The sequence below is a fragment of the Cyrtonyx montezumae genome, unplaced genomic scaffold, assembly GCF_038088225.1.
Source record: "Cyrtonyx montezumae isolate F1298 unplaced genomic scaffold, pur_monq_1.0 scaffold_2, whole genome shotgun sequence".
NCBI lineage: Eukaryota > Metazoa > Chordata > Aves > Galliformes > Odontophoridae > Cyrtonyx > Cyrtonyx montezumae.
The window spans coordinates 14363282-14386178 of record NW_027071936.1 but is presented as its reverse complement, the minus strand read 5'-3'; the positions used below and the strand labels follow the sequence as shown (position 1 = coordinate 14386178).

Below are 22897 nucleotides of genomic sequence, written 5' to 3'. Positions count from 1 at the left end.
CAGCTCTCTAAGTTCAGAGCAATGAGGACAGAAGATATTCCCCATGTGTCGAGGCTGGTTGAGAAGAAAGACTAAGGTACTTCTTTGGGGAAGACCTTCTCATCCCAGAGCCACGAGAAAGCTTATTAACTTCATGCAAGTGTAACACGAGGTATGTGGGCCAAGCAAGCTTCGGATATCCATTCACCTCCACCTCCCAAGAGCAAACTACCCAGCTTCCATGGAAAAGAGAAAAGTTTCTGCAGTGCTTAAATTGGGCCTTTCCATGGAAAACTCTACCTTTTTAGACCACGGAGAAATCCTCATGGTGAGCACCAGAGCTATAGCTGCACATAACTGAAAATCTGAAAACGTGCAAGACCTCTCCACTCTGTTGTGAACAGAACACGGGACCATAATACCCAGCAAAACATACAAGATGGCTTTTCTGCTTTTCCCCTTCCTCAATTTTCCTGTGAGTACTTTGTGGGAAAAGAACAGCTAGGAATCTGGAGAAGGAAGTATTCCTCAACATGCTTCTCTAAGAACTCGAAGTAACGCAAGAGCCTTCTGAGAGAACTTTTACACTGATTTCTTGGGAAGAAAAAAAGCAAAACTAATTTTTGATTAGAAGTCACAAGATCAGTCAGATGGAAGAGTTCCTGAAAAGCTACCCAATCAATTTGTTCAGCTGCCCTAGAGGGTAAACAGCAAACTCGAGCACAGTCTACAAATCCTGGCTATTATTAACAGCTTGACCAAAAGTAGATGTTTTTGTAATTTTCTTCACACTTGTAAAATCTGCTGAACTGAAAAAAAATTATATCAGATAAATCCTGACACCAGAGAAAAGCCAGAAGGATAAAAGAAGAGGGGGTCACTTGGCACCGCTGCTCCGAACGTGTTCTGGGTTTCAAATGTAAGCAAAAGACATGCCTATCGGCTCTCACAAAACTTCCCTTAGCCATCCAATAAAACCTCCCTTTCAGAATGATCTGTCAGTAAGGCAGGTCCCTAGAGCTGTTAAAATGTCTTAAAACCAATACACAATGTCCTTTTAAATGCAGGGATAAAGCTCCCTTTTCTGTTCTGTGATCCAAAAGGCAAAGGCTGTGCATCCCTTCTGCTTGTGAGGTGTAGACTATTGCCAAACAGAAGACAGCTCCCTCTCCACATTGCTTCCTGAGACCACCAATGCAAGTGGCCACAAGCAGGAGTGGGACAGGCTGTGACTCCCAGTCGTGTCTGTGGAAGACCTAGGGGCCAGGATGAAGGGCCCGTAAGCAGCGTTCTCACTGCCAACACTGGCCTCTGGAGACTCTGGAGACCCCACGTGGGTGTTTTTGACAGATGGGATGAAGGTGTAGGGCTCTGTGGAGGAGTGCTGCCTCTGACTTTCCAGCTGCAAAAATTCCTGCTGCCTCTAGCTGCAGGCACAGTGGCTTTTCCTCTACTCTTCACGTAGGGTAATGAACAAGCCTCCTTCACCTCAGTCTCTCTGTTCATCACCAGGGATGACTTGTGGGGTGTTCTGCAGGATTGGGTGGTTTGGGTCTGAAAGCAGCCTAGGATTTACCAACCCCTAAGCTGTAAACGGGTTTGCAAAAAAAAAAAGGGCAAAAAGACCGAAATCCCATCTGAAATGCCATCAGTGCGTGGATTCAGAAAGGGTATGCTCCCCCTATGGAGCTGGCATCTTTATTCCCACATCAGCCTTGCTGCCTCCAGCAACTTTTCCCTCTAGAAAAAGTACTGCTGATAACTGTAGGCAAGACAGATAATTTGATGGAAAAAATAAAGCTGTATGAGAGTTCCCACGGACGTACCTGAATTGAAGCCAGCCTGCTGCTGTTTTGAGCCCAAGCTGACTATTTGTGACACTGCCACTTTTAACCATCAGTGTCATAAGACAGCCTCATCCAGCTTTCAGCAGTGAAGTAATGACCCCTTCTCTTCTTCCCTCCCCCAGCCCTAGTCACAGCTCCAAGCTGCAGCATTTCATGTTCCCCAACGTGTTTACTCTGACAGAAAAAGGAAGAAGTATTTCATTCTTCTCTTGGTCTATGGCTGTCTGAACACCTTTGTCAACATGACTGCGCTGCAGTGCTGTAAGCCTGTGAAATAAGCCTGCAGACAGTGAACACACAGTGTTAACTTTATTTAAAACATACAACTACACCACAGACCTCACTTCTCAGGAAATGTGACGAGAGAGTCCTACAGCCCTTTTAAGCTTGTTTTATACACCTTTTCTAGAGAAAATATTATGTGTAAAGCTCCCTTACAGGCAAGCAGAAAGACAATACAACCCTTTAGCTGAATGCTGAGCATAAACAGCTACCATGCCATGCAGTCATACAATGCCATTAATGATTTACATCAGGAAATGCCAAAGTAAGGGAGAACACACAACCTTATCTGCTCCCTGTGTACACATGCAGGTTACAAGCTGTGGTTAAATCTGTTATTTGCATGGCATGCAACGGTTAAATGGGGTTCTGCTGCTCAACCTTGGGTGCTGATCTTGTTTAACTTCAAAATCTCTGTTCGCTGACTGCACAAGTGGTATCTAAAATTGTTTGTAGCTGCTTTTTCTTAATCTTGTGCAATTTTTGCCTGTGCCAATTATACCTTTTAAGGGAAGGTGTTAAAAACTGTTTCTTGTAGAACCTCGTCCAAAGCACAGCTTTAATCGTGTTTTAAATGACTGCTTTCTGAAACCTGGAGGGAAACCTTCCTGGTAGTGTCAGAACACCACTTAATCTTTTCTCGATCCTCTGCCGGAGATGTGCAAGTGGCTGAAAAAGTTCTGCTTAACAGGATTTCAGAACAATTTCTCAGGTGAGATTCCCCTCCATTGCATTTGGGTTCTTTTTCCTTAGGAATAATTTCAGGTAGTTTTTTTGTTGTCCTTGTTGTTTTCAGTGCTGACCTGGGACATAAGTTATCTCCCAAATAACAGGAACCAAATCACATCCAGTATGGTGCCATCACACTGCACTTCTGTGTGTTTGCTAAGCTTCTCACAAAACCAGGCCATACGTTCTGCTGCAAACCTACAGCCACCTCGTCACCTTGAGGTTGCTCCGAGGCACTCCTGAAAGAGGCACAAATGGACCGAGCGAAACTCCTGCACACGAAGTCTGTCCAACATCTCCTGCAGGATACTCGAGGGTTGGATTAGTCCCTCCCGAGCTGCCTGTTCATTTTCAGGGGAGGTGGGAGGTACACGTGTGATGTTTATCGACATAGGCCTGAGATGTCTTTGAAGCTACAGAAACACTGTCATCAGATACAGAAATGTACTAAAACACTCTTTGCTTTTATTACTACAGATGAGAAGCAGAAGCCGTGCAGACAAATTATGAAGGCCAAAGGCTTGCCCAACAGGTGAAGCTACACGGTACCCCGTGATGATCCGGCAGCCTCTGCCTCCCACGCAAGCAAGTGAAACCGGTTCAGCACAGGGTCCGACACGTGTCAGAGCTGGGAGCAAAGCAGGACTTCCCCTTCTGGCACCAACACGGCGCAGTCAGCTCAGCTGGGGCAGCTGCCTCTCAAAATAGCCTGCACATTTTGACACCCAAGTTAATTTACAACCTGATAAATGGGGGAGAACGCACAGCCCTTAGGCTTACTCGCCATTTCTACGCAATCAGCTGGGAATGACAGAAGGCCTGAGAACAAGGCAAATGGGTTCAGGCAGGAGCACCCAGGCAGCTGGCTGTGCCACTGGCCTGTGCTGCTGGTGGGATGCAGACAGATGCAGAGGAGAGTGGCTGCGTGTTCAAGAGGTGTCCATGTTTTCACAGCTCTAACAAATCTGCTTCAGGCAGAAGAAATATTCTGTTGGACTGAAGGAAGCAGGTAACAAGTACGCAAACTCTGTTGTAGGCCGTTGTCAAAAGAGGCACTGAATTAAGAAAAATGTTAGCAGAGGCTTAGCATTTTAACACTTTAAGTAGCAAATCCACAGCAAATCCTCCTGAATTAGATTCGGAATGTATGCATAAGAGGTATTGAACTTATTTTAGTAAGTCCTCTCGAGTGCCGTCTTATGCTCTCTAACAACACATACAGCACGACGCTGGCTCCTGGTGCCCTGCAGAGCAGATGACATGCAGTGCCTCACAGGCCCTCTGGACTCACTAATCTCTTCCCAGAGAGCAAACCATTTATTTGTATGTAGCTCCCCTTCTAAACTTCAGCCATGGCTGACCTGAGCACTAGTTCTGCACAGGAAATTTGCTCAAGAGTTCCACACGTTACTGATGCTACCACTGAAAGCAAAATCTTCTCAGAAAGAATAAGAAAGAAAAAAGCACCTCCCCATTTGTGCCTGAACAAGGAAGAAAGCAGCTACTGAGATCTACATCAGTGTAAGGTTTTCTCTGCAAGGCTTTAGATTTAAATTAAGTAAAGACTCACCCCAGTGTGGAAATTAATAAACTTTTCTCCAATGGCTCCCTTTCGTTTTACCTCCACAGCCCACAGATGCGCTGGGATCGCGTTCTGGCTGATTTCTGTAGGACTGGTGTGAGAGCTGAATGTCACTGTGCCTGGCAGGCTCAGAGCAAAGCCTGCCCTGCTTTTTATAAAAGCAAGACCAGTAAGGAAAAAGAGCCAGAATCCAAACAATAAAAAACAAACAAACAAAAAAAAACCCTACAGCTTATCGCCCGAAACGAAGCTTTACAAAGATCCCTGCAAGGAAAGAAAACAAGCAGCAGTCATAACACCACTTACTTCAGCAAGAGAATTCCCACAGCAGACGTTCCTGAGCTCCTGATACCTGGGGCGGGGAGAGGAGAGCTGCCTGCAGAGAGCGCAGGCAGTGTCCCCTCTGAGCCAGACACACCAACTCCTCCCGCCCTAAGGGTGCTGTGCTTTGCTGGCAACGACACCGCCACTGCTGGGGGGGGGGGGAAAAACACCCTTAAAAACGAAAACAAGCCCTATCAGTAAAAGTGCACTCCTGCAGATAACTGCATCTACAGCAGGGACTTCTGCTGGCACAGCTATGTCAGTCACGGGTCACACCTCGTCACAGCGCTCGCAGACAGAGCTGTGCCAGCAGAAGTTTGCCATATAGGCCCGGTGTGAAGCTCAGCAGCTCAAAATGAATCTGCAACTGCTGCCCAACAAACTTTTTGCAGCAGTCTGACAGCAGGTATTCCTCCTCCTCTGTCATGGGCACGTCAGCATCTCAGGAAAGGAAACCTAACTTCAGCCCAGGGGATGTGGCAATACCTATCAGCCACTTTATACTTCAATCAAATTCACTGACTAAATTAGAAAGCAAGAGCCCTTGCAGGAAGAGAAGGCAAGACACAGTAATTTCCATTCTGTTGTACTTCAGCACTTGTAGTGCTAGAACTCCTCACTTAGAGTGGAAAGAGAGCAAAACTGGAAGTGTTCAATGGGGTTTGCTTAGCAGGCAGCACGGCGCTGCAGAATTCCCACTGCTCAGCCTGACCTGGTGGTCACAGGCCTTCCATAATCCCCAAGCATCCCAAAAGACAGTGGGCAAGGAGAGTAGATATTGGAACATAAATGCTGTTTGGATGAATCAACACGGTGCTGTGGGCCACGAATATGGTGATGCACAGATATTGCAAGGTAGGGAGCCGCATGATGTCACCAGCACACGCCACTCATCTACTCTGGAGGAAAACAGCACAACGAAGTAGTTATGTCCCACTACCCTCAGCAGGGCACGGAGTGATTGTGGTGAGTGTTTGCAGTCCCACAGCCCTCAGTTTGGAGAGCTTTGATAAGGCATACGCCGGCCTGCCGTGCAACGCAGTGGAAACGGAAGGGGCCATGCAGGGACCTGTGCATGCAGAACTGCCTCAGGCTGGAGTGCCGCCAGCGTGCAGCCAGGCTCAGCGGGCTGTGGTATGGATGGACAGCTCTCAGTACAAGGTTCACCATCACATCGTGTTTTGGGAGAGAGATACGAGGATGAAAACGCTGTCGGTGCTGTGTTTGTGAAGACCACACTCTGGCCCTGACAAAGCCCTGTGGCCCTCCAAGTGTGGGTGCTGCTTCTAGGAATTCCTGGGCTTTCGTCACAGGGACAACGCTCTTTTTTGACACAACGCACTTTGTATTTCTTTGTTAAAAAAACTTGTACTGGAGCAAAAAACATCTGAAAGGAATGGCAGACCCTAAAAATAGCCGTGTTATCATCACTTTTGTTATCGGCCATGTCTGCACACGTCAGGCACGACTCGGGGTGAGGTGCTCCCCTCCAGGTTGGCTCGAGGTGCGGGGCACAGTAGGGGCAAAACTCCCACCTCACAAACCGCGTTTGGCCACGGGCCTCCCGTCCCCGCAGCGGCCGAACAACACGACTTGTGGCTCCCAAAAGTGGACACCCGTTCTCCTCTCCAAGTTTCAGCAGCGGGCAAACAGAGCCGCTCGCCCCGAGGTCTCGGGAGGTCAGACAGAACGTGGACGAGGATTCGGGCGGCGGGGCCGCCACACGGCGGGACACGCTCCGCCATGTTCCACCGAGAAGTTTACGGAGCAAGCCCCCGGACGGCCGGCACAAACTCGGATCTTCGTGCCCGTCCTCTCCAGCACCTGAGCGCGGGGCCGCGGCAGCCGGACCCCCGTCAGGGAAAGCAGCGCTCCCCGCCGCCCAGGTGAGCAGCCGGTCCGCCCCGGCGGCGGGCCCGGGGAGCCCGCACGGCCGCGCCCGAGCCCCGGGCCGGGGAAGACTTACGGTGCCCCCCGCCGCCCCTCATCCCCTCAGCGCGGCCTCCCTTCTCTCCCGGGCGGGCCCGCAGCCGCCCGACCGGCCGCTGGCCCCGGTGCTGGCGGGCGGCGCAGGCCCCGACATGGCGGCCCCGCTCCCCGCCAGGCCCCGGCGGGCCGCGGAGCTCACCTGCATCCGGCGCGGCGGCGGCTGGCGGCGGGGCGGCGGCGGCGGGGCGGCGGGCAGCAACGACATGCAGGCGGCGGCCCGCCGGGGACGGGGGACGGGGCGGCGGCGGCGGCGGCAGCAGCGGCGGCGGGGAGGAGCGGGCCGGGGCTCGGGCGGCGCGGAGGGCGGGGGAGCGGGAGGTGGGGACGAGAGGAGGAGGCGGCGGGAGCGGGGCGGGCGGTGCAGGGACCCCGGGGCGGTGCCGGGACCCCGGGGCGGTGGCGGGGAGCCCGCAGCGGGCCCTGCGGGGCGGAGGCTGCTCCGGGGGACGCCAGCGGGGACCCGATCGTAGGGAGGGAAAAGAGCCCTCCGTGGCTAATTGTGGTTAATTACAGAGAGCGGCGTCTGGCGGGGAGGACGGGAGGAGCAGGTCGCCCCGCGACCGCAGGCGGGCTGAGGAAGTGACTCAGGTGTCGGGGTGACGGGGCCCCGCACTGAGCGTGAGCCTCTGCGGGCGTAGGTGTTGTCTGTCATCGCCTCTTTCTCCATAGGAAGTGTCCCCCTGCTGCGAAACCCCGTCTCTCAGCGGACCCGACGGAGCGGGTCAGTGGTGTGCGGGCATCGGAGCCCAGTGCTGTCCAGTGCTGCTCCAGAGGTGGAGGTGACCTGAGCTCCTCTGTGACTTGTTTTTATCTGGGTGCCTGTAGCTGTTCTGGTCATTACTTGTCTATTTTGAAAAATACAACTGGATCAGTGAAGGAGGACTGCACCCTCCCTTCTCCCATTGCCTAGGTTAATCATTCTGTACATCTCCCGGCTCCCATTACAGGCCAGCACCCCACCACCCTCACCTCGGGTATTGTTTCCCTCCCTTCTCAAAAGGGAGAGTAACTGAGAAACCAGGTTCTGCAAGTGGCCTGCCTGGGGTCACTGCTGGCAGGACCAGCATCTCCCAGGGGCTTGCTAGACACTTGTACAGCAGACTGCGGCTTCCCCAAGGCCCTGCTTTGCAGAATACGTTTGTTACATTTAGGTTCCTTGCTGTGATGTATGCAAGAAGTGATTTTGCTCAATACTCAGAATCCTTTGGTTTCTACGCAGGTAATACGGAAGGATCATTAACAAGTTATCTGTGAGCCAGTGTGCCCTGCCTAGGGCTGAAGCGCTAGGTCTGTAACAGTGACCCGGAGCACGGAGCTTACAGACGGGCAACAGCTTTCCCAGTCGCACGTGAAACACGTGGAATCCGGCCAGAAAACAGCAGGAATATTATTTCCTAGAAATACGCGAACAACTGCTGGCACTGCCGCTAGCTCAAGCGCAGCGTTCAAACCACCGGCACGTGGCATTGGCTGCCACGAGCCCCGCGCTCCCCAGCTGCGCGCAGCTGCTTTCAGCCCCACGGACCCGCGCCGCTTCCGACGGGGCGCTGCCCGGCGGACGTATTTTGCGTTGCGCTGCGGAGTCTGCGCAAGATGGCGGCTCCCGCCGGCTGGTTCCTGCGGCGAGGTGAAGGCGCTCGGCCGCCACCGGGGCCGGGAGAGGCGGGGAAGGGAGGCGGGAGGGATCCCCGCGGGGCCGGGCGCGCGTTTGAGCCCGTGCTCGTTTTCCCCCGCAGTGCTGGCCCCGTGCCGCCGCTGGGTCTCGCCCGGGCTGCAGCGGTGCCCCGCCGCCGTCCCGCTGAGCGCCGGGCCGCCCGCCCGCCTCTACGCCGCGGCCGCCAAGTGAGTGTGACGGGGGCTCCTCGCGTAATAGAGCAAGTGCCGGAGTACTGCATGTTCTTACTGTGTGCATCTTGCCTTTGTAACTCTTTGTCGATTGATGCTTATCACAGCACGTAATGTTTTATAGTTGATCACGGCTGGTTTGTTGTTTTTGTGTTTTTGATCATGGTTGGTTTGTTGTTTTTGTGGATTTTTGTGTGTGTCAGAAATGCAGGAAGAGGTTTGCAAAAGAACAAGCAGGAAGGAACCCAAAAGAAAAAGGGACGTGGCAGGCGGCCGCTGTTGAGCAAGCCTGTGGATGATGTGTACCTGACGTGGTATTACGAACGACCGTCCTACAATGTAGAAGAAGCTGTGGGTATGTTAAAGAAATTTCAGGAACTGGACTTCACCTACCCAAAGCAGTTTGTGTATATTAATGTGACTCTGGATATGGATCTACCAAAGAAGGTAAGTTCAAAGTATCTACCATCATTTATTTATTTTCTTTGTTATGTGGAAATCTGTGTTTTACGTGTAGAGTAGATGTTACTAGTGGTCTTCTCAGCTGGCTTTTGCAGCTGTTCTGGCAAAGTGTTGGAATGTTGTTTGTGTTTGTAGGTGACTTTATTCCTTTATTGTGTGCATGCTTATTTAGTACAGTTCAAATGGTTGGGGAGAATATGAGCACTTTCAGGAATGATGAAGGTGGACTATTATGTGACTGAAATTCAAGTTCAGACAGAACTGATCCAACTAAGATCTATTCCTACTTGAGCTTTCCACCTAGGTTATTGCTTTTGATGCATGTTTTGTTCTGGAATGGTTGTTGTAGAGACAAGTCTTTGCCTGGCTTCTTCCTATCTTTTTTCCTCCCACCGTGTTTTAATGTCTATTTTTGTTGTGCTCCATGGAAGTATGTTACTGCATGTTCACCCATGATTCTTTTATGGGCGCTGGTGGAGTGAGGGTGCTTCTGTGTGCAAGGGAAGTACCTATTTTATTTATTTATTTAAAGAACCTTATTTCATTGTTTATTTCCGTGGAACCCTTGTAGCTTATCCACGAGCCCTGGTATGTTCTTGGAGAGCTGCTAGTGTCCTCCGCAATTTTGGAACATAGTTTCACTTAGCAGATGATACCACCTCCTAAATTATGACAGTCTGGATTTGAATCCGGAGCAGAAGGGGCTCGATGTGTTAATTGGAAGTGCCTGAGGGCTCAGATTCCTCCAAACAATAGTCTTACAACAGCTTAACAGAGGAGTGTCTTGCTGCCATCTGATTTCCTGGCTGTGGTTAAAGACATGGTCCTGTTAAGTGGGTATGTTGGTGCGAGCCTTCTTCATGATACTACAAGTGGATGGTGTCCTTACAAGTCTTAAAAAGATGCAGATTAAGAAATTAAGAAAAAGTGTAAAGGTATTTTTTGCTGGGTGATATTTATTGCCCTCTCAGCTGCCTAAGGTGTTATTAGGATTCTGGTCTGAGTGTCATCTTGGCACAGTGTTTTTACAACTAGTCATCCCTTTAATCCATTTGAAGGTGTCTAGCCAAGTTGAGGTTTGCCCTAGAACTTTCTGCTTCCCCATTTTTAGAAACAAGTTTATCCTTTTTCAAGTGTATTTCCTCCTGTGTCTAGGTAGATATCTTCTTTATTATACTGATGGTTTTTAGGACTAGGTAAGTTACTGCTTAAAGCAGTACAGAACTCTTGCAACAGTTTTTAGTAGCGGTGTGGTATGCTTATGCCTTGTCAAGGAACACATTTCTTGCAGCTGTTTTGCATTATCTGATAAATCATAAACATAATTCAGATAAGCTGTGACTGTAGCACCTCAGTGATACCACCTGAGTGTGTAGCAGTCCACCCCTGCTCCTTTTACTTGAGTTAACTGCAGCACAGATAACTTCAACATTTTTAGTTGGTGTAGTTTTGATTCTACTCTATACCAGGCATATACAAGCAGTCAGAATTTATGCCTTGTGGTCTTTTTATTATGGTTGTTATGTAAGTACAGTGTAAGTGCTCGTGCTTTTGTCAGATGGCTGCATTTGTGTGGGACAAAGGTACTTAATATGAATTGCTCTTCACCATTTATTTTGTTTCATTGTTTTTCTTCTTTTTAGAAAAAAGTGGAACAGTTTGCAAGCGCTGTTCTTCTTCCCTATCGCTTTACAGATGAAACAAATAAGGTCTTGGTTTTCACGGAGGTCAGTAAGCCTGAGTTATTTCTATGTTATCAATCTAACATGCTCTTCTGAAGGAACTGGTTGTGTTGTACGTACTGTAGCTGGCCTTGAGAAGGCTCTTCAGTTGCTTTATAGAACTCACAAATCTGTCGAGGGTATGTCTTCAGTGTCATAATATGTTAAAGAGCACGTTGAATTTGTTTAGTTATGTTATCCTTACATATGTGCTTTATTCTAGCTGTGAAGTCAAGGAGAAAACATCTGCACAGGTGTTCGCAGTGTGAAGGGATGATTCAAGACTTAAATGGAGTTAAAAACTTTGACCATTCTGTAGCAAGGACTGGCAGCTTAGTGGAGCAGTCGTGTCCAACCTTGTTGTCTTAAGCCCTAGTAGGCAATGTAAACTGGAAGTGTTTGTTATTCAATTTAACTTACATTGTAAAAGAATGCAATTGCGTGATAGTGATAGGGAGTAACTAGCAGAATAGAAACCCAAAGCAAGCAACCTGTTGGAATAATGCAATAACCTTCCCCTCAAGTCTTATCTCCTGTCCTAGGAGTTCACAAGTGTGATGTGCATGGAGTCGTATTACCTCAGTGGAGACCTAGCAGGTTCTTTTGCTGTTGTCTTTTGCCTGTTAATTATTTGAACGATGTAGTTGCATGCAATCTACTTGAGGTTATCATAGTGAAGTGCGTTGAACTGAATGTATAACCCTTCAAACTGTCTTTTGTTTTCTGCGTAAGCTACAAGGTGAGAATCCTACAGAACTGAGGCCTGCTAAGTGTGCCCAGTTTTAAGTTGCTGTGTCTTGAAACCTTCTCTGTTAACATCAAATTCAGTCAGTTTAAGAGACCCTATGTCTTCTGAAGGTGTGAATGGGGAGGGAGATTGAGGGACTCCAGTCACATGACACCACTGTGTGCAAGGGTGGAGCTAATCAACTCATTCTTGTGAGGGATACCTCATTCTGACTTTTGGTCAGGAATATTTACCTTTTCCAAAAGATTGAGCCATATGGCAGTGCCTGATACTATTTCATATTCCACAGTATATTAACAGCTAAGCCTCGCAGAAGAGAAATGAAATTAAATGCTACTTTAAGCCAAATATTATTAGCAAAATTAAGTAGCCTTATTTTATAGTTGTTTTAAGTGGCTTTCTCCTTTCTTTTCTTGTGGTGTTTACTAAATGTTGACTCCATCTAGTGGATGAATGTTTGTAACTTCCAAATGATGGACTGGTTCTTGAATTCTTTACCAGAAGTGTACTGAAGTCCTGGTTGTTGTTTCTTATTGGGACCTGGAGTGAACTGCTCCAGCGTTAAATCTCTGGTGTTGGATATTTTGGGTTCTGATTAGGTTTAGGACATTCCAGTGCTGTTGGTATAGAGCAGTTAGTTGCACAAATGTTTATTCGCTTCTGTTTTTTTTCTTCCAACAGGATGAACAAGAAGCTGAAATAGCTCGAGAGAATGGAGCTGCTGTTGTGGGAGGTGTTGAATTAATCAAATGGGTATTTATTTTTTAGAAACTAAGTAAATAAATGTTTTTATTTGCCACAGTGACTGATAGGTAAGGGGTGAGAAACTTTATATCCAAAAAATCTCTAGCTAGAAGCTAGTAGCTGATATGAGTAGCGAAATGCTGCTTTGTATGTTGGTAGATAGAGCTTGTGTGCTTGGGTAATTTACTGTGTTCCTAAATACTCATGAATTTGTTCTACTGTAGATTTTGGAAGATGAAATTCAAATGGATTTCTACGTAGCTGTTCCTGCAATAATGCCAAAACTGATACCTTTAAGAAGCAAGCTAAAACGAAAATACCCCAGCACTAAAAGAAGTAAGAAGCAAATCTTTTCTTACAAATCTAAATACTAGAACAAGATTTAACTCTTGAGGTTTTTTTTTAAGACATATGACTGCATAAAGTAATTTGCTGCATGTCACTAAGCCACGTTTTGCCTTAAATGAGAGTTGGTTTATGAAGCTTGTTCTTGCCTTTCCCCTGTTCTCCTACAACACGAGTGTTGGGATTGCAGTTGAGCTAAGTCTTGTTATTCTGTTTGTGATCAACTGTAGTAGCACTGTGAACTTTGTGCAGTAAACTTAAGAAAATAGAAACAGCTTGGGAGAAATGTGTTGTTTAACAGCTGTTCCAGTCCCATCTCCATTACTACAGATTGTGTTTGTGCTTCTGAATGAGTGTTCTTCATGCTTTTTGTTATATGTATATTACCTGTTCACTTACATGTATGGCCTCTCCCTCTTTATTATGCGTGAGAAACTGTACTCAGGTCAGATTCTCACAGCTTTGAATGTCATCCTCCAAATATTTTTGGCCTCTCTTTCTTATTTAGATTTGTTTTAGAGCTCTATATCTTACAGAGAATCTTGACACAAATGCTCACTTTACTTCTCCCAGTTGTCTTAAGAATGGTTTTGCAAGCTGCAGGCACTGCTCTTAGCTTTCTAAATGTTTGCAGCAAATGTATTAACCTGTCCAGAGCATTGCAACAGAATAATTCAGATGTTTCAGGGAGAAATGGAAGCTGTATTATTTCATTATTAACTTGCTTAGTTCGTGGGTTCTTGATGGCTCATTTATCTCAGAGCCATCCAAAGATGGGGGAGAAACAATACTTGAAGCAATTGTGTGGTGTTGTAAATCTGTCAAATAAGCTTTTGCAGCTGAGATAACAAAACCAGCTGTCTTTACTTGTGCAATGGCTGCACTGGGCTGGAGTGTCTTAGGTGGTGTGTAATCTTGCTATTACAGAGTTAGACTTTGTTTCCAAGGCAGATGCTTGGGGATGGTTCAGAGTTGAACTAGTCAGATCCTGATCTCCCAGCTAATTATGTTAGGTGATAAAGACTACATATGTGTGGTAATTACAAGTTTTTTATTTGAAGTGTCATTTTAGTTTTGTATTTATCTAACCGTACTAGCTGCAAATATCTGCTGAATAGTGAGAAAGGAGGAAATTTGGAGAGAGGTTATAATACAAAGCACGGAAACAGTATTTTTTGCTTGGTGTGTAACTGCCATGAGGTGAAACACTGAATTCTCCCTTTTCTGATAGTATTTTCTGCCCCACTATTAAGTATTAACCTTCTTGTTTTGTTGTTTTTTGTTTTTGTGCTAGATTCCCTGGGCCATGATATTCCCAAAATGCTACAGTTCTTCAGAGAAGGTCTTGAGTACATGGTACAAGATGAACGTCTGATCAAGACAAGGATAGCAAGAGTAAGTGGTAATGGAGAGTTCTTAACTGTGCTCAGTGGAGCTGAACTTAGTACTGAAACAGGGAAGAAAACAGTTGTCCCACGATTTCTAAGCACTGTTTTGCTGGCCCATGTATTAAGTGACACACAAAATTAGTTTTTTGAGCTGATGTGAGGACTGTATGTCATTGAAGTATGATGATGGAAGATGGCTTCACTGAGTGAGAGTGATGTTCATGTAATCCTGAGAAGTTAAGGGTGCTGAGAATGAGCTTGCCATTCCATTGGCAATTAATTGTATTAATGAACAGAGTTAGATGCAGCTCAAATCCAGGTTATGCCCTATTCCTAGTAATCCCTTTAGTGTTTCTGCTTTTAATGCAGACTTCCCCAACCCCACCACTTTTACGTGCAAAAAACAAAGCTTTATTTAGTGGTTTATGGGTTATAAGTCTGTAGGGTATGCACAAGGGGAACAAAAAGCATTCACTTGACCCTAATAATTAAGGACTGTTTTCATGTTTAAATTTTCAGACTTAGTTTAATTTTGAGAACTTTGATCCTGGTTTGGATCTGAAAAAAACAATTCATTGCACCACACCTTAAATATCATAATATTTACCTGTGCTTTAACTACTGCCATGTAACAAATTAGGTTTTAGAAAAGGGTTTTTTTTCCTCTTAAAGGCTTTAATCCTTTTCCTTAAGAATTCCTTTTTTCTGTTCTGAGTTGTTTTCCTTCCATTCTGTTATGTCTCTTTGTAATCCTGCCTATATTTAACTTTCCATTAGCTGATACTGGTGGAGAAAGGAAGTTTATGAGACTTGTAATCTCAGCAGTTTTGTCTGGTGGTGGTAGAGATAAGCAAGCCTGTTAATTTTGGCTAGCTCCTGTGAGTTGTGTGTGTGAATTTAAAGGGCCTGTTCTTATATACAGTACTCAGAACAGGTTTTCAGGATAGTTCTCCTCAAGTATAGAATGTATTAAGTTTTCATAGCCTACCCATATGTCTTTAGTTGTGTGCAAGTCTAATGTGACTGTGTGAAGCACCACAACCTATAGGTGTCTTGGTTTCTAGCATTTTGACCCTATTTTATGTTGCCTTTGCTTTGGACTAAATTTTCATTTCCTTAACTTTCCTCATCTTACGTTGTAGATCACCCTTTAAAGTACCTGCAAATTAAGCATCTTGTAAAGGCTCTTCTATTTTTCTAACCCAGAGGTTTTGAATGAAAATGATCAAACAACTCAGGTGCTTTGACCACATTTGAAGCAATTGCAGTTGGTTCTACTCATTATATCTTCTTTCTGCTGTGGCTAGGGTTTCTGGAATTTCAACTATATTGTGTTACTGATGTGAGATGCTGGTGCTTTACTTTAGGTTTTGGGTGCATATTGAGATATGATTTAATTTTGTTTTTAATTAGTAAATAGCAGGTACTTGTGAATAAGCATTTAATCTTGGTTTGGAAGCTGTGTGATGGGGATTTACTTGGTCACAGTTTAGCTGTGACCAAATATTGTCAGCTACGTGGCAGAGGTGACTAGTACAGCACATGTGGCATGTTGAGAGTTGTGTGCAGAAGGATGTCTGTGGCTATGGCTTGCATAGTGTTTCCACCCTCTGTAGCTGCTCTCCTTTGCTTGACCTAGTTGTGCTGTTTGTGCAATGTTGCTGGAAGGAAATCTGCTTTAGGCGAGGCTGTGGGAGCTTTGCGTGGTTATGCTTGTCTGCTCACCACTAAATCTAGAGCTCTTTAATTTTAAACCTTGCCTGCGAGGGAAATAATCGTTTGTGAATTACACAGGGATGTGAACATGTATTGCTGTTTTCCAGGTGGTAGTGTGGATGTTTTTGGGACTCTGCCAGGCTGGCATTTTTTAAAGAGATGTTTTCCCTTTAGTGCTGCTGTCATATGTTGCCTGTTAGTTCAGTTATGGCCAATAGCTTGAAGCTGTGCTGCACTCCCATCTAAGTCAGCAGTGTTAATTGTGTTCTCTTATGTAGTAAGTAATTGAGACGCCTTTGAGAAGCCTGCGAGTTGGCAGTAGTTAGGTTTAAATAGTAGATCTGGTGTTGTGAAGCTGAAAATGTGGGAAGTTCTTTTGAGACGTGGGACTTAAAGTAGAAGAGAGTCAAATGAGAACATTCAAGCTATCTCCTTCAAAATCGTACTATCTGGAGAGGGCAGCTTAGTCTTTTCTGTTGAGGATTTTGACACTGCTTTTGGATTTAGATAGGGCACAACAAAATATTTTCTCTTGAGTTGGAGGTAGTTGGAAAAATCAGAATATGAATTAATTTGACAGCAGGAGTAAGTTTCCAGTTGGTTTTCCCATCTGTGCAGAGCTGCCTGGGAGATGGTTCTATGAAACAAAGCAAGATTTTTCTGAGAGGTGAGATTTTTATTTTTAAGTGTACCTTTTGTGAATGGACTGCTTGCTCTGGAGGATGATTACTTTCATAGGGTTAGAAGTATGGAGAGAGTGAGACCAATTTGGATATATCTGCAGTTGGGTGTACAGAATAAAGGAGTGCATGGAAATCTGTGTTAAGGCAGGGAACAGAAGTGCTCATCTGCACTAGCAGTAGGCTGTTGAAGGAACAAATCAGCCTCGGGTGGGTCTGGGGTGTTAGGGTCTTTCAGCATCACATTACCTACCTCAGTGAGTGTAGAAGGTGCTGCCTAGGTCCTGGTGGTTTACACTGTATTGGGAATGGTGTCATTCCTGTTATTTACTGGCAGATGGCTTGAATTTGGTACAAAATAGGGAATTGGCGATGTGGTAGAAATAGTAGCAAGCTAAACTAGAACTAGGAAATAGTACTTTACAACAGAGAAGACCAAGGACAGCCTCAGTAAGGGTTGTTATAGCCTGCATTTTTACCTTTACTTCTATTGCCTCTGAAAGAGCAGTATTATAGCTACCATCTCTGAAATGCATCCCACTTCAGTGCCAGGATGAGAAGACTGTATCTACAGGGTCCTTGTTAGTTTAGATTCCTATTGAGAGCTCTGAGGGGTTTTGTTTTCTTTACTTAGTTTTGCTTTTTCCCCTTCTTCTTGCCTACTTTCTCAGGAAGACTCCTAACTAAGCAGAAGCCGGTGGAAAGCAAGGCAGCACGAAATTTGTCAGTGTGGTTCTCTGGCTGATACTGGTTGTCCTCCTGATGTTTTTGCACAAGCTTTTCATCTGCCACGTGTCAGCACACAGCTATTGGTTTGGGGGCTTTCTTCTGTTCCTGAAAGAAGAGAAGCTCTGGCTTCTGCCCTTGCTGTGTGATGGAAGTTATTCTACTCCCTGGGTTATGGTGGAATGCAGCTGTTTAGTTATGCTGGTCCAACTCAAAAGAGAATTTGTTATGAGTAGCTCTAAACCTGTTCTAAAGAGGTTTTATTAACATTTCCTTTAGAAGCCTCTCAGGACCAGTTCCTGGAGTTCAGCCAAGTCAAGTGTTTCTCTTGAAGTAGAGGAAAATGTGGTTTTACTTGAATAGTGCAGAGATGTGCAGAGGTCGTGTATTGTTACAGGATGTTGGTCGCAGTACCACTATTAATTACTTGACACCTTACTGTGCTTCTACAATTTCTTACTGTTTATATTAACTAAAAGGTGAAATGCATATCTGTTCATTTCTTACTAGCTCTAGGAAACAAAGGATACTTAAAAAACAGCTACAAACTCATGTCTCTTAGTGAGCTTATTTCTTGTTTTGCAGTGGACAGAGGTATGTATTTATTGTAGGTAGTTGGAATTCTGGATCTTGCAGTTGAAGAAGGGAGACTAGAAATGCTGCTGTCCGTGGGTTTTTTGTTCTAGTAATGTTGTCCTAGAAGGGCCCTAATAGGGGATTTGGGGGTAGTTTGTTTTATTTGTTCTTTAATTTCCTCTTGGATACTGCAGCTTTAAGCCCAGTTTGAGTGCTCTGAGAACTATTGAAACTTTCTGGTTGAATGACTGCTGGCCAGCCCAGTTCTCTTACATGCCATAACATGAAGCCATAAAAATTCCAGTTCAAGTTTTGGAGCAGGCAATTATTAATGACTGCATTATCCTCTAAGGGTTTTTTTGAGTAAGGGGAGCTTGAGTTCTGAATGCAATTGCTGAAACTCCAATTTCTGGTTTGTTACATTTAATGTAGAGGCCTCTGTGTTCTGTGACTGACTTGAGGTGGGCAAGAGGTTAAGGAAGTTAAGGAAGGAGCTGGAAAATGCGTTGGTGAATAGGTGCTAATGAATCTTCTGGCCATCTCACAAGAGTGCGTGATGGGTTCTGGGAGTAGAGGGTGAACTGATCTGCCTTGCTGTGTGAGACTCTTGGCACTGCAGTATTTTTAAGAGTATGATGTTATTGCATTTTTTTTTTTTATATTGACAGCTGGAAATAGAAAGGATGTGAGAATGAGGCCGAAGCTTAAGCTTTATAGCTCCTTTAAATTTCTTGAATGTGTTGTGAAATTACTGTTGTCTGAACTGAAAGCTACTTTCAGATGTACAGAGGAGGGAATAGAATAGGCTCTCTTTGCCTTCTCCTGATGGAATTTGGTAGAGAAAAGCAAACAAGGTCACTCCAGTGAGAACTGCAGGGCTTGCACTGTACACAGAAACAAGGAAAGTGGGATTGGTTCACTTGATATTTAGTATGTATTTTGTGTACATAAACCCTGCTTATGAGGGGGATACATCTGAATCCCATGCTTCTGTCTGCTACGGGGTTTTCCTTTTGACTTAAGGTTAGCATACCTATGAATTAAAAGATTTCATGTTCCTTTATCTGAGCGTTCCCCTTGTTTTCTGCTGTGCTCTGTGTCCTTGCCATTGATGTTCTTTTCATTTTTTTTCTTAGGTTTTCTTGCCCTTCTATGGTTACTGTTATGTGTGTGTTACAAGTAACACACAGTAGTTACATTAGTAGCGCGGATTCACTGCTTGATACAGCTCCCCTAGCGCATTTCAGGAAAGCAGTTCAATTTCTTGTTTTAAGTATTTATATGATATGTCTGTACTCCTCATTCTGTTTTGGTTAAATTTGTATAATGCTGAATATATTTAGGTAATGTCACAGTAGGCAGCAGAGGTAATGAGACTGTTGAAGATTCGTGTTTCTTATGAATAAGATTGAATGAACTTCTGCAACCCTCCTTGCAGCATCTAGGACACTGTTCTCTAGAGTAGCACTAACCTTGAAAGAGTAAGCTGGGAAGAACTTGAATTTTCTGTTCCAGCTGTAGTGTATACTGTTAGTATTCTAAGTTACTTTGTTGTTTTATACAAGATGGACTAGAATTAGATTAATAGTTGATCTTTTAGTAGACCTTCTTATTTGTCAGAGTGACTCAAGATTTAAAGATGCAGACCATTTCCTAGTGGATCAGTCTGCAGTGTGGCTTGCACAGCTTTAGGTCTGGTCTGGAGTACTTTTGTCTGTTTGGGTAAGCATAGAATTAACCTAAATATTTAAGTGCTGAAACACAGTGACTGTACACACACCAAGAGTTACTGTGGGGTACTTACCGTGTAGATGTGGATACTACTTTGAAATAGTCAGAACCCTTTGGGTATTACATGTGGTTATTATGGAGCCATTGACATATCAATAAAATTATGGCACCCTCTCTATAGGGATGTCATCTTGTTTGGTGGAATGTAATGTGCTTTGCCTTATTTTCTTGTAGTATCGAATATAGGATGAGATAATTGCCTTCTTGGTATGTTTTCTTGTCTTAAGTTCTCAGAACTGTAATGTATTGCTCAGAAAAAAACTTGAAAACTATCTGTCTCCTTGACTTACTCACTGTTGAGTGAGTTACTTAACAGTTAACAGGCTTTACAAGTGCAGGCTTACTTTAGATGTGAACCTAGTGTAAGATTTGGAAGCAGGTACTACTCAAACCTTCATTTGAAGTGTAGTTACTAATTATTTATTACAGGTAAATTGTTTTGGTTGGATTGTTCCTTGTATTTCTTTATTTTATTTCTGTAAAGCGTGATTAGTCTGTCAGTAAAGTAAGATGTTCAGCATTAGCTAACAAATTTTTACATCTGTAAATTTATCAAAGGTGTATCATCACACTTTGCAGTCAGCATAGCAATAATAAAGAGGAATGACTACTGGCCTGTGTAGCAGGGGAATGGTGTTTGGATTAGAAGTCTGCCAGAAGTGCCTAAAAAGAGATCGATGGACCAAATCTGGGAGGAGACTACTGAAGCTTAACAACATTTCTATTGTAATGAGTACATTTATGGATAAGTGAGATGTTAATGAAATCTGCTTATGCTGCACTGGGAGGAGTTGGAAAGAAAGTTAGGGCCCCAGTGATTACTGTACAGTCTATTGAAGTGGAGTTAATTCTGTAAGAAAAATGCTATTTTCTTAGTTCAATTTCTATAACTTCTAGGAAAAGAAAAAATGACTCGCATACAAATGAAGTGAAGATGTCTGTATTATGTAGGTGAAATAAGAGGGCACACAGAATATGACATTCCTGGAAGCAAGATGTCCTGCACATTGTCTGGGAATGGCCAATTTTGTTTTCTAAGAGTTGTGGCCCTGGATTTGGCCCAAGGACATTTGGGTTTGTGTCTCTCCTTCATGAGTTGCTCGTTGTTAAAGAGTATCTGGTTGAGATAAGTAGAAGTTATGGTTTAAGGTGTTCATTATCTGAGGAAGTAATATTTCTTTTTAGAACGGTGTTGGTTCACTCTCAGATACATGAGATAATCCAGCGAGGGCTGCTTATGTACCTGAAGCAGTGTGTAGGTGTATTGTTTTTAAGGACACTGTGCAGAATGAGGAGCCACCAGTCCATGGTTTTGGTTGGAAAATCAAAAAAGCCATGGGTAGTAACTTAAGTGTATAAAATAGGTAGTTGTGGACTGGTCTGTGCTCTGTGCTCAATGCATGTGCTGCAAGTCGTAGGAAGTTGAATGGGGTAAGTAAAAATGGGGCAAGGCTCCAAGTGTTGGTTGATTGTTCACTATTTCTATTGTTCTTTTATGCATCTTAATGCCTTAAATTTCAAGTGCTTTTTTTTTTTAGGAATTGATTTGTTTTGTGTTTTGACAGCTGACTCTTGATGTGTCCTCATATTTCATGTATTTACTATTTTGCTTAAGTGCTTGTGTATTATTTTTAAAACATCTTTAGGGCTACGTGTGTATGGAGCTATGATAGTGTAATTCTTTAATGTCATGGGTAGAAAGATGGAAAATAATTAAGACAGCAAAACCTCATAAAATACTTAAGACATTTTGATAAACATGTTAGTGGGATTTTTAACATCTTAGTAGAAATACAGAATCAGAGAAAAAAAATAAATATACAAACAGATTTAATGTATGCCCAGCACCTTCAGGTATGTCTACGTAGGCTTTAAGATCATCGTGGCTAATTCTGCATTACTGTTTTTCAGCTGGATATGCCTACAGAGCAGATAGTTGCCAATCTGAAAACAGTTATTGAGGATATCTGCAAGTTCAAGCCATCTAGTTCTGGTAAGCAGTTATTGATTTTATTCCTTATTTGAAGCTTTTGAATCAAAATGATGAAGTGAGAGTTAACCAGGGTGTTATGTCCACACTGCTTTGTCTGCTTGGGATAGGAGGAGAGAGCAATTGGGTAACTCAGTGAATCACAACTGAAGTAGTGGACAGCCCATGAAGGCTTTGATAGAGTGTGTCTTTGCTGATGTGAACTACTTGAAACTTATGTTTCAGTTAGTCAGTCAGATGAAGCTGCAAGTAGAGGAAAACCAATTGCAACATGTTTTAGAGCTGCATTGGTGCCAATGGGGTCATTCTGGCATTGTTAGGAAGAGGGCTTAATTGTTTTAAGGAATGAGTAGTCAGTGCTTGGAAACCAAGCTGTGTAGAAATGGTGTCGACATAACGAAGATTGGTGTTTACAACGGAGACTTATGTTTGATGTGTGTAGCAAGAATGTGTTGTATTAGTGTATCTACCATTGCTTATTTTATTTCAGTCTTTTGATGCATATCGATCTACTTTTGTGGTTCTTCCCTATGTTGGCATAATCTGGATTAGAACTAAGATAAATCAGTGTGGAGACCATAAAATTGGTGTAGTAACTGAATATCTGGTATTCGTTGTGTTCTTAGGCCCCTTTGTGAAGAAGCTGGTCATTAGGTCTTCAACCAGTGAGGGCTTGCTATTGAACCTCGATGGACTTCTCCCTGAAGCAAAGAAAGCAGAAGAAAAAGTAGAAGAAAAAGAAGAAGAAACTGCAGAAGAAACTGCAGAAGATGATGAAGAAAAACCTGTCCAAGAAACTGTTAGTACCTGATGCCTGTCCTCGTAGATCTGATCTGATCAAGCTTGGAAAGCAAACAGTATCATTCAAACCGTACTCTGTAAAGAAAAAAAATAAATCTTTCATTTTTAAAAATTGTGTTACAAGAAATGATCCGAAATGGAAGTCTGTTTAAACTTAAGATGCCTTTAGGTTTTTTCTGTTGGTAGCTGAAATCTCTAATGTGTGTGTAGCTTTTCTTTGCATATGATAATTTTTAGCCTGTTATACATTCTGCTATGAATTCTGAGCCATCACCATCGAATTTCCACAGTTGCAGCTGTAAGGCCAGCACACGTTATGTCCATAATCCTGGGTTATTTATGCTTCGGAAGTGGCATAGTGTTCAGTACTTCTGTATGTTAGGCTGTGTTCCACACAGAGCAACTACTGCATTTCCCAGTAGGAAGCTGCTGTGTAACTTTCAAAGAGAAAAGAGCTCAGTTTTAATTTACTGTCCCATTTTCTGCAACTGTCAGAGATGAATTTGTTTGAATCTGTGGGATGAACTGTAGTAGTTAATAACATTTTAACATTCCCCACAGGTGTCTTCTGTGAGAGGAGTGATTGTGCAACATTAATAGAAAAATGTTTAATCTTTGCCTGACTGATGATG

At 44.1% G+C, this 22897-nt stretch overlaps 2 protein-coding genes across 4 annotated transcripts in view; one reads left to right on the top strand and one right to left on the bottom strand.

Moving 5' to 3' along the window:
• The window catches only part of CNOT6L (CCR4-NOT transcription complex subunit 6 like), a 29226-nt gene extending 22178 nt beyond the window's left edge, over nucleotides 1-7048 (bottom strand). The window contains exon 1 of one of the 2 annotated variants that reach the window (XM_065736453.1): nucleotides 6872-7048. The gene's annotated coding sequence lies outside the window, so the exon portion shown is untranslated. Of the gene's footprint in view, nucleotides 1-4725; nucleotides 4769-6871 lie in introns of those variants that run through there. The other variant, XM_065736452.1, reaches the window with a different exon arrangement.
• On the top strand, nucleotides 6455-22355 carry MRPL1 (mitochondrial ribosomal protein L1). Of its 2 annotated transcripts, XM_065736463.1 has the most exons (9): nucleotides 8297-8359; nucleotides 8469-8574; nucleotides 8781-9024; nucleotides 10683-10766; nucleotides 12190-12261; nucleotides 12477-12588; nucleotides 13892-13992; nucleotides 21386-21467; nucleotides 22091-22355. In XM_065736463.1, the coding sequence occupies exons 1-9, from the start codon at nucleotides 8326-8328 to the stop codon at nucleotides 22273-22275; spliced, it is 1020 nt and encodes a 339-aa protein (XP_065592535.1). In that variant the 5' UTR covers nucleotides 8297-8325; the 3' UTR covers nucleotides 22276-22355. The 2 variants fall into 2 exon arrangements, with proteins under 2 accessions (XP_065592533.1, XP_065592535.1); XM_065736461.1 differs by lacking the exons at nucleotides 8297-8359; nucleotides 8469-8574 and adding an exon at nucleotides 6455-6629.
• The last annotated feature ends 542 nt before the right edge of the window (nucleotides 22356-22897 follow it).